General features: G+C 37.4%; 1 protein-coding gene across 1 annotated transcript in view; it reads right to left on the minus strand.

Moving 5' to 3' along the window:
- The window catches only part of LOC103256943 (histone H3.3-like), a 45,629-nt gene extending 35,567 nt beyond the window's left edge, over positions 1-10,062 (minus strand). Inside the window, exon 1 of the mRNA XM_021710728.1 lies at positions 9,972-10,062. Within this exon, the coding sequence (XP_021566403.1) occupies positions 9,972-10,062 (91 nt within the window). The remainder of the gene's footprint in view (positions 1-9,971) is intronic.
- Positions 10,063-14,561: the final 4,499 nt, after the last annotated feature.

Here is a 14,561-nt window from a genome sequence, read left to right on the forward strand (position 1 = left end):
TCCTTCCACCTCAGCCTTCCAAGTAGCCGGAATTACAGGTATGCGCTACCATGCCCGGCTGATTTTTTGATTTATTGTAGAGATGAGGTCTCACTGCCCAGGCGGGTCTCGAACCCGCGGGCTCAGACAATCCACTCACCTCAGCCTCCCAAAGGCGTGGGATTACAGGCTGAGCCACCGAGCCCGGCTCAGATTTCTTTTTATTTGATAATTTTTATGATTTGGTAGACACATCACTGAAGAAGAGAAGTATAGAATATTGAAACCATGGAGTCCAATAACCACGTTTGTAGGGAAATGGAGCAGTTCACTTTCATGGGAGACTTTGGAATGCAGGTCAAAGTAGGCTTAAACAAAGAGTCACTTATATTTCCACACTCATGCTCAAACACATACTTATTTTCTTAAAGTTAATGTTCTATATTCTGGCCTGCTAATGGGCAAAGGGAGGTGTGAATTCATCTTGAGAAATCCATGGAGTGAATAATCTACCTTGAGAATTGATTTGATATCTCTATTGACACAGATGATATGTAGCTATGTTTACAAAAGTTGGCGTATGTGCAGAAACCAAGAAGGGAATTTGAGTCTCCCTGGAATTTTGCTTAGATCAATTTAATGAAACATTCATGAAGATATATTTTCTGTGGAGCTCCTGATGGGGCTGAATTGAGTTGATGCAGTGCACTGTTATAATGGCAGAGGAACTGAGCAATCAATAGTGGGGAAGTATTGGAGTACTGATATTTAGGGCCCAAATAGCAGGACTCAGAAGTAAAACTTGCTTAAGAGCCTGTCTTATGTGATGCTGTCAGCATAAGAATAGGAAGGGTGGTAAGCCTTCAAAATCATGGTGTTCCTAAATTTCAAATATCTGTGGTCAGAGTAGAGAAGAAAGAAAATTGAGAGAGTTGAAGCAAAACAATCCTTTAGTAAAGTAGTCCCCCTTTATCCACGGTTTTGCTTTCCACAGCTTCAGTTACCTGCGTGGTCAACTGTGGTTCAAAAATAAGTGAGTACAGTAAGATATTTTGAGAAAGAGAGAGACCACATCCACATAACTTTCATTGCAGTGTATTGTTATAATTGTTATTATAGTTGCTAATCTCTTACTGTGCCTAATTTACATATTAAGTTTTATCATAGGTATGTATGTATAGGAAGAAACATGCTATATATAGGGTTTGGCACTATCTGTGGTTTCAGACATCTGCTCTGGGGCCTCAGAACAAATCCCCCACTGGCAAGGGATGATTACTGCATAGTACAGAAGAGACTGGCCATGCTATTTTCATATACTAATTTTATTCCATCTCTTTAATTTTTACTTAACACTAATTAGTCTTTTTCATCAACTAACTTATAAATTAGTACTCTCAAATAATTCAGAAGTATCACAAAAATAAATTTTAACTAGTGCCAAAACAAAAATAAAAATTTGATTAGTGCTATACATGGTGCCCTAGTATCAGCTGGTAGGATTAGGAAGGCTTTCTCTAAAGTTGTACTCATAGATCTTGAAGGGTGCGTGACTATCAGTGAGAAGAAGGGGATAATGTTTCGGACAACAGGAAAGGTATTAGCAAAAGTCCTGGTTTGGAAGAGCACAGAGGATGATGAGCAATCCAAGTTTCTAAAGAGTAGGATAAAGATAGGGTAGTGATTAATATGAAATTAGAAAGATGGGATGGGTTTATGGTAAGCGAGATTTTAAGAGACAGAGGATTAGGTACTGTAAGCAATGGGAGAAAACAGATTTTAAGTAAGACAATGGCATGATTGGTGTTCTGATTAAGAATATGATCTGGTAGAGTTGCGAAGAATGCATTAAGGAAAGACTGTTCACAGGCAGATAAATTCAGAAACTCTTAGGAGAGTCTAAGCAACCAGAGATCAGGGGCTGATTCATATAGAGGCAATAGTAATGGAGAACAGGAATTTAGATTAGAGTCACTGATGAACTAAACTGTAAAACACTTTGCATTCTATGGCTTGTAGGATGGAAGGAGAAGAGTTGAAGGATGATTCTAGGTTTTGCAGATGAATGAATGAAAGAAAGATGACTGCTTCACATGACTAGAATATTAGATTTTTAGGGAGAGATGGGCGTTGAACTTGTTGAATTTGAAAAGATGGTGAACTAGCCATAGGTAGCTATTCTGAAAGCAGCTGGAGAAAATTGATGTGCAAATATTTTTTCTGAACAGAGATCAAATTAGAAAAAAAAAAAAATTCTATGGGGTAATATAGATGAATATATACACACGAGTCTATGTAAATATATATGTTAACATATGTAAATATAATTGCAACTAAATTGTGCCTAAGCATTATTTTGCTAATTCACTATTATGCTAAAGGAATTTTGTTCTTTGAAGTTTAAAAAAAAATTACATAATTAGACTGAGTATTTTGTGGGTTATGAGAACAGGTAGCATGGAGCAAGGGATTTCAAAAATTTAGAAATATAAATTTTATTTGGCAACAAAGTTTACTATCAAACCAGGAAACGACCATGATGCTTAAAGTATACTTCTTGAAGTATAGAAGGAGTAGCAACATAAGGGCTGCCTGGGGCCAGGTGGCTCTTGGTCAGCTGCAGAAAATGTGACAGCATGTTCAGAGATGGGAGGAGCTTGTGATTTCAAAATAGCATGGAAATAACTGAATGTACTTTACAGCTGCTATATGAATATAGAATCAGGAGGCAACATACTTTATCACTTTTCTGAAAGCAAATCAATTGCAGCAATCTTCTGAAATCTTTATTTCAGGTTCATTCTTTTTGTGTCTTTGCAACACAGTGATTTCTGTATGAAATTCTAGATATATTTTCATTAGCAGTCAGCTCTGTTTGTAGCTAAGCTCTATGACAGTGGCATATTTTCAAGCTCCATCAGTGGTTGTAATGATGGCATAACTCTTAGTTGGAGCACTGAATCAGAAAGGATAGGCTAGTCCATGCTGCAGTAACAAATATACCCTGTCATCTCAGTGGCTTAACACAACAAAGGCTGGTGAAAGGCAGCAAGGATCCATCTCCAAGCAGTGACCCAGATATCATAATTCATTCCATTTTGTTCCTCTGCCATTTCACATATAGCTCCCAAGGGGGTAATTAGAAGGAAAAAAGAGAGTTTTAGAGGAGTCATTGTACTCTAAACTGCCTCAACCTGGAAGTGATCCTTTTCACTTCTGTTCACAGCTCTAGTCATGGAGGGAAGACCTTGTCATGTAGTTCTAATCTAACTATAAAAGAGGCTGGGAAATATGGAGGATCATGTGGACATTTGATAACTAAATGTTTTTGCCACAGTGCCACCTTCTAGCTACAAGACATCTCCTTTTTTCTTTTATCCCACTTATAGAATAAACTAAACCCTCCCCCAGGGATATAATCTAAAATTTGTTCAGGCACCGAGTCCAACTTAAAGTCCAGGAATTCTGAACTCATAAAAGCCTCTGAATTAGATTCAACTAATTTATTTTTTCCAGCATCCTATGACTTGAAAGACAAATTGTATCTACCTTCACCCCAAACACAACAATGGAAGACTTTAATCAGGAAATGGAAGAATTGAAAACAGTCCACTGTCCTTCGTTCATGGCGAATCTGAAATCCCATTGCAAAGATAAGATAAAAGCCCCCATCATGAGGGGATGAGAAGGTGGGCAGGGAGTGGGTGTGAGTTTCCTTAATAAGGTATTGATGCTTTATTTCTCTGTCCATTGTTTTCAGTAGTCCCATGTGAAGTGGATTTGAGCAAAGGTCCCTTTTTAACTATGGTGATGTTTTTTGTTTTTTTGTGTGTTTAGCTCACTTTCTGCTCTTGGAAGGTTAGGGTCCAAAGAGTTGTTTTAAGTCTGGAGCAGATAGATAATTTTTCAACAAGTCACTTAAAAACTTAATAAGTTTCAAATCTATATACTTCCAGTCAGTTTCATATTCCAGAAGCCTACCCCAACATCTTTTTTAGACATTGTCCTTTAATCTGCTAAATGTCTTTGCTCTTGATACCTTTTCTCTCTTAGTTTTATGGTGGCTGTCGGGATATTAGGTTTGAATTAAAAGAATATATCCTTAATTTGATCATTGCAATGAATCACCTTAATAATTCAGAATGTTTACCATATAAATTAAAAGCAGAATGTTTGTCCTGATAAAGATTTTAGAAGAGACAATGAGGTTAGTGATAGAAACATTGAAATAATCTACATCCCTAGTTCTCAATACCCTGCCTAGAGGATTATCAAAGTCATTTTTTATTTCCAAAAAGGGGGTGGAGGAGAGGATGGGTGGTGCTAGGGCTACTGGCATTTAGTGGATAAAGGACAGGGACATTGCTAAATATCCTATAATGCACAAGGTAGCCCCATACAATGAAGAATTAACTGTTCCCAAATATCAAGAATGTCAAGGTTGAGAACCCCACCTCCCAACACATACAGACTTATTCCAGAACCACTTACTTTTGATTACTCCAGAATTGGTCAACCATTTTTTAGATAGATTGGCAGGCAGTGCACCTCCTTCAGATCTCTTGGAATACTCAGGGTTGACTTGGGAGATAAAGCCACTATCTGTTGATAGTTCACTATCTTGAAGGGAACCAGTTTTACTTGTTTTATGTATTTTGATTTAGATATGTGATATGCATCCTTAACACAATTCTAAGCCCATAACAGCTACCTAATAATATTTCTGAATGAACTATTCCTAACTATTCCATAAAAGAGTAACTTCTTCAGTAGGTTAATATAAGCTTGTCCTTTAGAATAAATAAGAAGTTTAAGAATTTGGCCAAACAGCATCATCTTTCTGGAGGATGAATAACTGTATGGTAACATACTAAAAATAGAATTAATCAAATGCAATAGTGATTATAGACAAAAACAAGTAACAAAGCAAAAATAATTCTATAGTTTTCATGAGAAGCAATATTAAAATTGTATTCCCAGAAAATTAGAAACATTTTGACATGTCCCCCTTCCCCCCATTCTTGAAATGATTTGGAACAACTCTATTAATCAGCATTTTCTTTAAGAAGAATTACTATCGATGTGAAGGGTTAACTTCAGCATAGAGTGTGCTGCTTACTGAAAAGAACCACAAAAAGCTGATAAAAATTAATTGTTTCTTACTAATAACTTGTTGCTTAGAATCACTTAGTCTTACCTGCAAAAAAAAGAAAAAGAAAAAAACCTTTTTGAATTAGAGGATTTATATCATCCCAGGCTTACCTATTATCAGTACTTTCTCTGTTTTGTTGTTATGTCTGTTTCTTTTCTGTGGTCATAGCTGAAAAGAGAAAAAAATGCTTAAACAAAATGTCCTTTGAGCAATCTCTCTGCTCTTCAAAGAATACATCATAATAATCACAAACTTACATATTTACTGTTCAATAACTGTAAGGGGGATTTATTACAGTGTGCTACACTTCTTGCACTCCTTATGCCATGTTTCCACTTTGCCTGTTTTGATAGTTTTAGATTTGAGTCACATGAATTATCACTTATTTTAAATATGCAGTATAGGCATTTTTGCAGAGAAAGAACACAGCCAGAAAATAGAGAAATTGTCCAACTTCTTATAAATGAAATTGTCACGAGTAAAATGCCAATTTATTCACCTTGTCCTTTGCCCTAACATCAGTTTATTCTATTTGATGCCTTTTTTGTAATTATGAGTAATACCCCAAATATTTTACAGCACAGATATGAGTCACAAAGCGGAGGAACTATAAATACTTTTTGTTCTTGAGAAACAATGAAGCTATATATTCTTCACATTCACCCACCTCATATGCTGTTTCATTTAAGGTTAAGCTTTTTTAAAAACAACTTTCTCCTGCTTTTGGCATTCCAATCTCCAGTACAAGATCTGTTTTCTAGTAAACTGTTTCATTTTATCTGATGCTTCATAAATGTATCTAAATCTAGCTCATCATACTCTGCTGGCTACAGCTAATCATACACACAGGTTTGAATTCCTCCACTCCTATTTAAGAAAAAGAACAAAAAAGTAAGAACGGCAGATATGTTCATAATTAATATCCTACTGGGTTAATCAGTAGATCCTGGGGAATGCCATGAGGCTTTTGATGCCTTTGTCTATAGACCTCTTGAAACACACGGTTAACAACAGTTTGGGGAAGATCTGATCCTTGCAAATAAGGTAGTAAATAATATTAAGTCCCAGACATCTCTTTGAATAACCTAATTCCATGCTTGATTTTGCATAATTCAGTGAGGCATTTATGGTTCATATTTATAGCCAATACTACATGCAAGTGTTGCTGTTTACTAACATCACACTAAACATTTCTCGTAGGCATTTCAAGCAATTTGAAGTATAGCTCTTTTAAAACTAACTAAATACAGACAAGATGGGCACTTTAATTTGGAAGTGGGTATTTCAGAATTGTTGAATTGTTGATTACTCCCTTCTGTACTTTGTGAACGTGAGAATCTGAGACATGGTAATTCACTGAAGGGGATGATGAGAAGACCACCCTATTGGTACTGAGTCTTTACAGTGAGACAACCCAGAGTTGAAGGTTCAGTCTTCTACTGTACAACTCCAACAATTCCCTAAGAGCTCTGGGTGTGTTAACCTCATCTGCTAATGTGGAATACTATTACTTCTGTCTTAGGATTTGGAGTGTCAAGATGAAGCAGTGCTTGGGACATGAAAAAAATGGAGATTTCGAAGTCCTGTTTCATGGGGAATGTGAAACTTTAATTGTAAGAAGACTGTACTGTATACAAAGATTAATTTTTGTTATGCCATGGTTTGCATTTAAGTTTTGGCGTTAACATATCCAGGTATGTGCTTGGCACAGAGGGGGTATGCAATAAATGTCGAATGAGGAAATTTTGGTTTAGACAGACATCTTGGAATTTAACTAGGAATTTGGCAAAAAGGAAAAAAAAAAAGAACAAGAGGAGGTTCATCAGCTCTCTCTTGACTATCTTTCAACTTAGGATTGATGCAGTGTTATCTTGAAGCAGAAGGATATATTATATTATCATTTTAGGTTCATTATACTTTGTTAATTATGCTTCAAGTACTTTTATTTTGTGTTTGCCTAGTCAAAACATTGCCTTTACTACAACCTAATGTTTTCATTGAAAATTATGATCAGTCTTTTTTTTTTTTTTTTTTTTGATTTGGAGTCTCACTCTGTCACCCAGGCTGGAGTTCAGTGGCAAACTTATGGCCACCATCCATCTCAGCCTTCCAAGTAGCTGGAACTACAGGTGTGTACTACCATGCCCAGCTAATTATTTATTTATTTATTTATTTTTATTGTAGAGACAAGGTCTCGCCAAGTTGCCCGGGCTGGTCCCGAACCTACAGGCTCAGGCAATTCATTTGCCTTGGCCTCCCAAAGTGCTGGGATGACAGGCTGAGCCACTGAGCCCAGCCTTTTTTTTTTTTTTACCTTTTATTTTTTCTAGAGATAGGGTCTTACTATATTGCCCAGGCTGGTCTCAAATTTCTGTGCTCAAGTGATCCTCTTGCTTAAAGCCTCCCAAAGTGCTGGGATTACAAATGTGAGCCACCATGTCTGACCTTAACAGTTTTTCTGAGTAACAGAATTTATATAATCTCAGTCCCTGAGGGGACCAGCGATGTGAGAAGTTGAGGAGCTAGGCACTTGCAGCCCCCTATGTTCTGAGATGAGGCATGATACTGGCAGTTCCTGTGTACTGCTTGCTTAGCAAGTATCCCTGTGCTCTAGGGAGTAAGATATTAAATAGAAAACAAAACAAACAAACAAACAAAAGGCAGGTTCAAAGTAAGATTGAGAAAGAGAGTAAAATGGGCTATATTTTAGTGATTTTAATTGCATTTTCCCAAGTTTTTCTAAACAAAGGGGCTTCACATTTCTATTTTGCGCTGAATCTTGCAAATGATGCAGCTGGTTCCTCTACACGTGGCTGACTCTTCGATGCCTAGTGACTCATCCTGACCTGCTTGTGCCTTCCTCTGAGGTTGCATTTGGTAGAACTTGTCTCATCACTCCCCTTCTGTCTGTTTCTTTAACAGGTCTATTTCTGTTTCCTACCTCAGGAACTTGCGGGTGCTTCCTGCTGGTATACCCTTCCTCCTTCCTGTCCTCCATTTGTAAGTGAAAGTATCACTTCTTGAGACAACCTCCTCTAACCACTCTAATAGAAGGAGCCCTTTTCCCACAGTAGTTATTCCTATCACAACCTCCTCTTTTATTTTCTTTGTATACCTTAGCTACTATGTGCTTTTTTTATTGATCATTTTTGCTCAATATGATGTAAAATGCCATGAGAAGACATCTTATTGATATCAGTAAAAGGGATACAGCTACAATAGTGGGTAGAAAAGGTCCCAGTGCAGAGTATGTATACAATAATTCCTTGCTAAATAAATGCATTGCAATGTATTCATTTTAAAAAATTAGGAAAGATATACTCTGGCAAAAATGCTAGGATTTAAAGGGGACTATTAGGAGACTTTTATTCAGTTGGAAAGATGGAAGCAGATACAGTGGGACCCTGCCAAAAAAGGAATTTATTTATTAAAAGTTGTGTATTTTTACATGTTTGAACTTCAGTCACCTTCAAAGTACTCTTCGTTTGATGTAAAATACCTATCGAAACACTTATTCCTTTGCTCAAACAGTTTTTGAACTCATGAATTTTGATGGCTTTAGTGCTTCTGCCATTTTTTGTTTTACCTCTTTCACATTGATGAAATGTTTCCCTTTGAGGACTTTTTTCATCTGGGGAAATACAAAAAGAAGTTCCTTGGGGTGAGATTGAGTGAATAGGAAGGGTGGGGCCCGAGCTCATGCTGATTTTGGTCAAAAACTGTAGAACACTCAACAGTGTGGGCAGGTGCTTGTCATGGTGGAAGACTTGCCACAACTTGGGATGCTTCTTCCACCAATCATGATGCAACCTTCTCAAAGCTTTCAGATAAAAACTTTGGTTAACTGTTTGATCCAGAAGAACAAATTCCAAGTACACTACAAGGGGCCTGCCCTCCAACAGATAATACCATTTTGGGGGCTCATCCTTGTATAATTAGAAATCATACATACTTATGTGCCTAATTCCGAATTGTACCCCATGTCTTTAAAATACAATTTAAGAAAAGAAATTGAGCTGTGCTCGGTGGCTCAGCCTGTAATCCCGCGCCTTTGGGAGGCTGAGGTGAGTGGCTTGCCTGAGCCCGCGGGTTCGAGACCTGCTTGGGCAACTTGGCAAGACCTCATTTCTATAATAAATCAAAAAAAATAGCCGGGCATGATAGCATGCGCCTGTAGTTCCAGCTACTTGGAAGGCTGAGGCAGAAGGATCGCCAGAGCCCAGCAGGCCGAGGCTGCGATGACTGGGAGCGGCCACTGCACTCCAGTCTGGGTGACAGAGTGAGACTCCAACTCAAAAAAAAAAAAAAGAAATCATATATAGCTTTAATGATTAAATGTAATGTAAATTAAATTTAAATGTTACGCATAATGTTACAAGGTACCAGAATACTTTTTGGTTATAATAGAGTGGAATGGTTTAGAATAGTTTGGGGCACACAAGACTACAAGGAACTCAGTCTTTGTATGGCTGTATTTGCATGGAAGAGGTCAGGAACTCAGGAAAAGTAGCCTATGTGGGTATTAACTATAGGAGCTAGTGTGAGGGGACACTGGTCACGGGTTTTCAGGTTAATGACAGAAGAATGGGTAAGTAGGGAATAGTTTTCAAAAGCACATTCTGGGAGTCAGAACTGATCTTCAAGAAGGTGAATAGGGCTTCCACCTTTAGTTAGGTTAAAAAATGGCTCAGTGAAAGGTCATTACTTAAACCAAGGCCATGGGTGTTTGTACTACATGTCAGTGCTTCCTTAAACCAAGCTTAGCCTTGAGTTCTCCTCCTAATCATCCATGATCCATCTCTTGGTCACATCATAAACTCTTTGCTTTGGTTTTTCTTACCTTTTTTTGGAGTTGACTTATTGAGTTTGTCTCTTTGGTCCTGAGCCTTCTTTTCATGAAAAATGACCCCTTCAGTTGCTGGTAGATCCATAGTACTTGTAGGTTCACATATCTTAAGGCCCTGAATCTTCACCCTTGAAGAAGCACCAGGTTTTCTTCTACTCCAAGAGAACAACATGGAGACTGAAAGCATGGCCAAGACATGAAGGGGTGGACAGGCAATGATTCTGAAATTACCAGGCTGGAATGAATATCTAGTTTTAGCTCCAGCTGGATAGAGCAGACAAGTAGCAAATTTTAGAAGGAACAGCCCACAATTCAGAATTTTAGAGTCACACACAAAATAAAGTGGGTTATGACCACTGAATCCAGGGAGAAAAAGTTCCACATACTCTCTGTTTTGGTTTTAGGCATTTTCTTATATTAGTTTCTCTCAAAGTAGAGCCTCAACTAAGACAATGACTAAAATAAGGAAAGACAGTGCTGTGGTTTAAACGTTGGTTTTCTCTAAACTCATGCTGAAATTTAATTGCCATTGTAACAGTAATAGAAGGTGAGACCTTTATGAGGTGATCAGGATGTGAGGACTTTTCCCTCACGGGGGGTATTAATGTCATAATAAAAGGATGAGTTCAACCCTCTTTTGCTGCTCTCTCGGCTCTCTTCTCCTCTCCTGTCATGTGAAAAACAGTGTTCCTCCCCTCTGGAGGATGCATCGTTCAAGGTGCCACCTTGGAAGCAGAGACTGGGCTCTTACCAGATGTCAATCTTGCCAGTGTCTTGATTGGACTTTCCAGTCTCTAGAACTGTGAGAAAATAAATTTATATTCTTTATACATTACCCAGTCTGTGATCATCTGTTATAGTAGCACAAAGTGGACTAAGGCAGGCTGTAGATGATCAGGAGAAATCTACACATGCTTGAGTAAAGAGGATAAGGAAGAGAAGAAAGTTAAGCAAAGACTCGATTTCAGGTGTCTAACTTCAGCCTGATCCTGCAGAGAAGCACTGGAGCATAAATTGCATCACATAATCTGTCCAGCTTTGAGGAGGTGGGGTTTTTGTATCCTGCATGAGTTACTCATTGGCTCAAGGTCACCCAGTGTGAAGGATGTTTCTCTCAGCTACCTCCAGTGAGGTGATTAACAGACTCTGTGGGATTATCTACCTGGAGAGGCTGAAATATAACCTACTAGCAGTAGCACCCACAGCAGCAGGTAAAAGGGATCCTTGAATATCTGGGGTGGGGGAATCATTAATTGCTGCAATAGGAATCCAACTGGCAGAAGTAGAAATAGATGGATGTGTAAATGATTTCAGCCAGAGTGCAGAGGCTTTATGTTCTCTGGGAGTTGTCCATTTCAGAACAGACAGAGTACATACTAGGAATAAAGCAGGACCATTCACATATTAAATGTCACAGAGAAACCAAGAAAAACAAACAAATGGGCTTCAACAGATAGATATCGGATACCTTTAAGACTCACTGATTCATTAGATTTGTAGGCATCACTTGCAATGCCTTAAGGAGAAAAAGAAATTGAGATGAGGTAAGACATTCACAAGAGGCAAACCTAATTATTAATTTATATTTTGAGCATAAATTTATAGAATGCAAACAATTTGACATTGTTGTGACCCCATGGCACTACAGGCTATATCACTAGGAGCAGAAAATTTACGTTTGATTTTCCTTATATTGTATATACAGTATGCATTACTTTCATGAATGCATATTGCTCTATTGAAATTTCAAAATATTTTTCTGTACACAGGAGAAGTTTATTTTTGAGATAAACAGAAGGAATTCATTTCAGAAAGCTTTGGCTCTAACTGAGCTGTGTAAAACATCTAATATTTATTTTTAAAACTCGTGCTTTTTGGGTAAGGAACAAAATGCTTCTTTGTAGGTTTTATTGAAATGAACCATTTGAGTAATGACTGCATTAGAACTTCTCTGAAAAAGAAGAGTAAAACATCATAGACAGAGGGCTAGGTTTGAAGATGGACTGACAGAGTACATATCTTTTGATCATTTGATAATAGCCCTGACCAGTATTTGTAACACTGAACACACCAGAGGCATCATATTTCTGAAAGTGGATACATTTTGAATTCAGAAACACTTGTTTTTAAATTATAACTTGGCTACCTGTGTGTGTGTGGAGGGGGAAATTTGGGTAAGTTATTATACTTTCTGAGTTCATTTTCTTCATGTGTCAGTGATTCTTGCACAAGAACAAGTTTTTACGAGAATAAATAAGGTGACGTATACGCATTACCTGACATATAGTTAGATGCCCAGAAATTATTAAACCTCTTTTCCTCACTCCTCAAAACCTAAGGTTGTGTGTATTTCACAAGATATGTGTTATGTTTGCTCTAACTTGATCACCTACCTTGGAATCGGTGACTAACAAGTAGAGAATGAGGAAGGCTGGATTTCTTAGCATTCCTGGATGGTGTGTAAGTGAATGAACAAACAAGAGCACAAATAGATCAAGTGTACCCAAAGATTAAGGATGTAGGAAAAAGCCCTATGATTTCCAGGGAAAGAGCTCACCAAATAACTGTTGATTTATACATAATGCATCCTTTAACCATATAATAGAGTTGTAATGTTAAAACAAGAAAAAAGTAGACTTACATGTTTTCTTTTTCTCTTGAGAGCTAAAATATATGATATAATCTCTAATTATACCTTGCCATTTACACACTATCTTCAACAAATGTATTTCCAGTGTTTTATACAGGGTCTTTAATCTTATTTTTTCCCTTCATAATTGAGCCATAGTTGACTGGGTTTAAATCTAATAAGAACCTTATTGGGGTTAAAGATGTGCCCTGATGGGAATGCCTAATGATTTCATCTTTGTTTCAACTATATTAAGCTTATGAGACCTATGATTTTTATCACTATTATTGGCATTTTCAGTGTTCATTTTCCACTCATTTTGGCAAAATTATAAGGGCAAAGAGCAAAAAATATTCAAATAATTATATAAAGCCTGCTCTTACAGACAAAGATGGCATGACTGCCCAAACAGAACTCTTGGCTGTCAGGCGGTGCCACCACACATTAGTGCAAAATGTTCGTTGATCTGCTGATGTATGAAAGTCTGGATTTGGCATACAAAAGGCACTTTGGAGTGTCGATGTATAATGCATGAAAGTGTTGGCTGTTCAGAAGCTGAAAATATGAAAGTCAGGGACAGCCTGTATGTATATGAACAAAGAAAAGGCGACAGATATAGTAAACCCTGGCTGACGTTGTCCTGGGGGTGTTAAGGAAGACTTCCGAGTGGAGGTGGTTTTGAGTACAGTCCTTGGAGGTGAGTAGACTTGGACAAGAATTGACCCACAGTCTAAATGTGCACCCATCTTGGAACTGTCAAAGAATATGGTATGCTCAGGAAGGGTGAACGCAGAACATAGTGTGGAGAGAGGCTTCAGGAAATTAGTTTGAGAACAGAATTTGAAGAGCCCTGCACGATATGTCAAGGAGTTTGTGCTTCATTTTGTAGGTCAGCAGGTGTTTTTGAAAATGAATTGATTGACATCATTTTAAAAGTTAGGTGATTTTAATAAAAATTCTGGAATCATGCTTTTCTTAAGAAAAAGAAACACTGAGTCTTCGTTCCTGTGAGGCAATACTTGGGTGGAACAGGGCTGCTACCTTCATCTGGGGTGTCTCTTCCTCATCTATTTTTTCCCCTTGACAAACTTCTCTCATCAACTAAATGATCAGACTGGCCCTGGGAGGCAATTAAATTCAAGGGCTCTGAACGGGATGGGAACCATCAGAGGCTTGCAAGTACAGTAGTGAGATAAATTCACTTAGAGCTTTTATCATAAATTAGGCACTTTGTTAACTTCTGTACAGTAGAAATACAGGTCTGTCAGCTACAAGAAGATGGCTTGAGAATAAATTTTTAGAAAGACTGAGAAAAATTAGGAGGTGATTTAGAAATTCCAAGTGATGTGGAGATCTGAGTATCTTCTGTACTTTTGTATATTACACAGCTCTAGGCATATTGCCTTCCATGTAAGAGGTGCTCAATAAATGTTTGTCAGATTAACTTATAAGCTAATAAACATTTAATCACATTGTGGACTTTTTCATGCAGTGTTTGGGCCCCAGTTGGTCATTTACTGAGTTGAGGTAAAGAAGTAGAACTCTGTGACAGACCCAAGTAGAGACCATCATCAGAGATTTTGGGTAAATGCTTTTCTATGCTTGACTTGATACAGGTGCAATATTAAGTTATTTCTAGTTCTGTGCTGGTTTTACACAACATTACCTTCAAAGTCAATAGTGTTAAATACGTGAATATTAATAAAGCCATTCACTTTATATTATTGCTTTTGCTTTTTTATAAAATATTGAGTAGATTCTAAAAATACTTATAAAATACTAGGAATATACAAATAATTATTACCCAAGGAATGCTTATGTATGTATCACACAATTGTAAAATAAAGCATTATATTCCTCTGAAATTTGTGCTCCTTTTTCTGAATCCTTGCCGTTTTAAAAAATCACCACTCTGAACTTGTTTACCATGTCCCTGCCTTTCCTTTATATATATA

This window comes from Carlito syrichta, unplaced genomic scaffold (genome assembly GCF_000164805.1).
Source record: "Carlito syrichta isolate Samal-C Ts95f unplaced genomic scaffold, Tarsius_syrichta-2.0.1 Scaffold298254, whole genome shotgun sequence".
Lineage (NCBI taxonomy): Eukaryota > Metazoa > Chordata > Mammalia > Primates > Tarsiidae > Carlito > Carlito syrichta.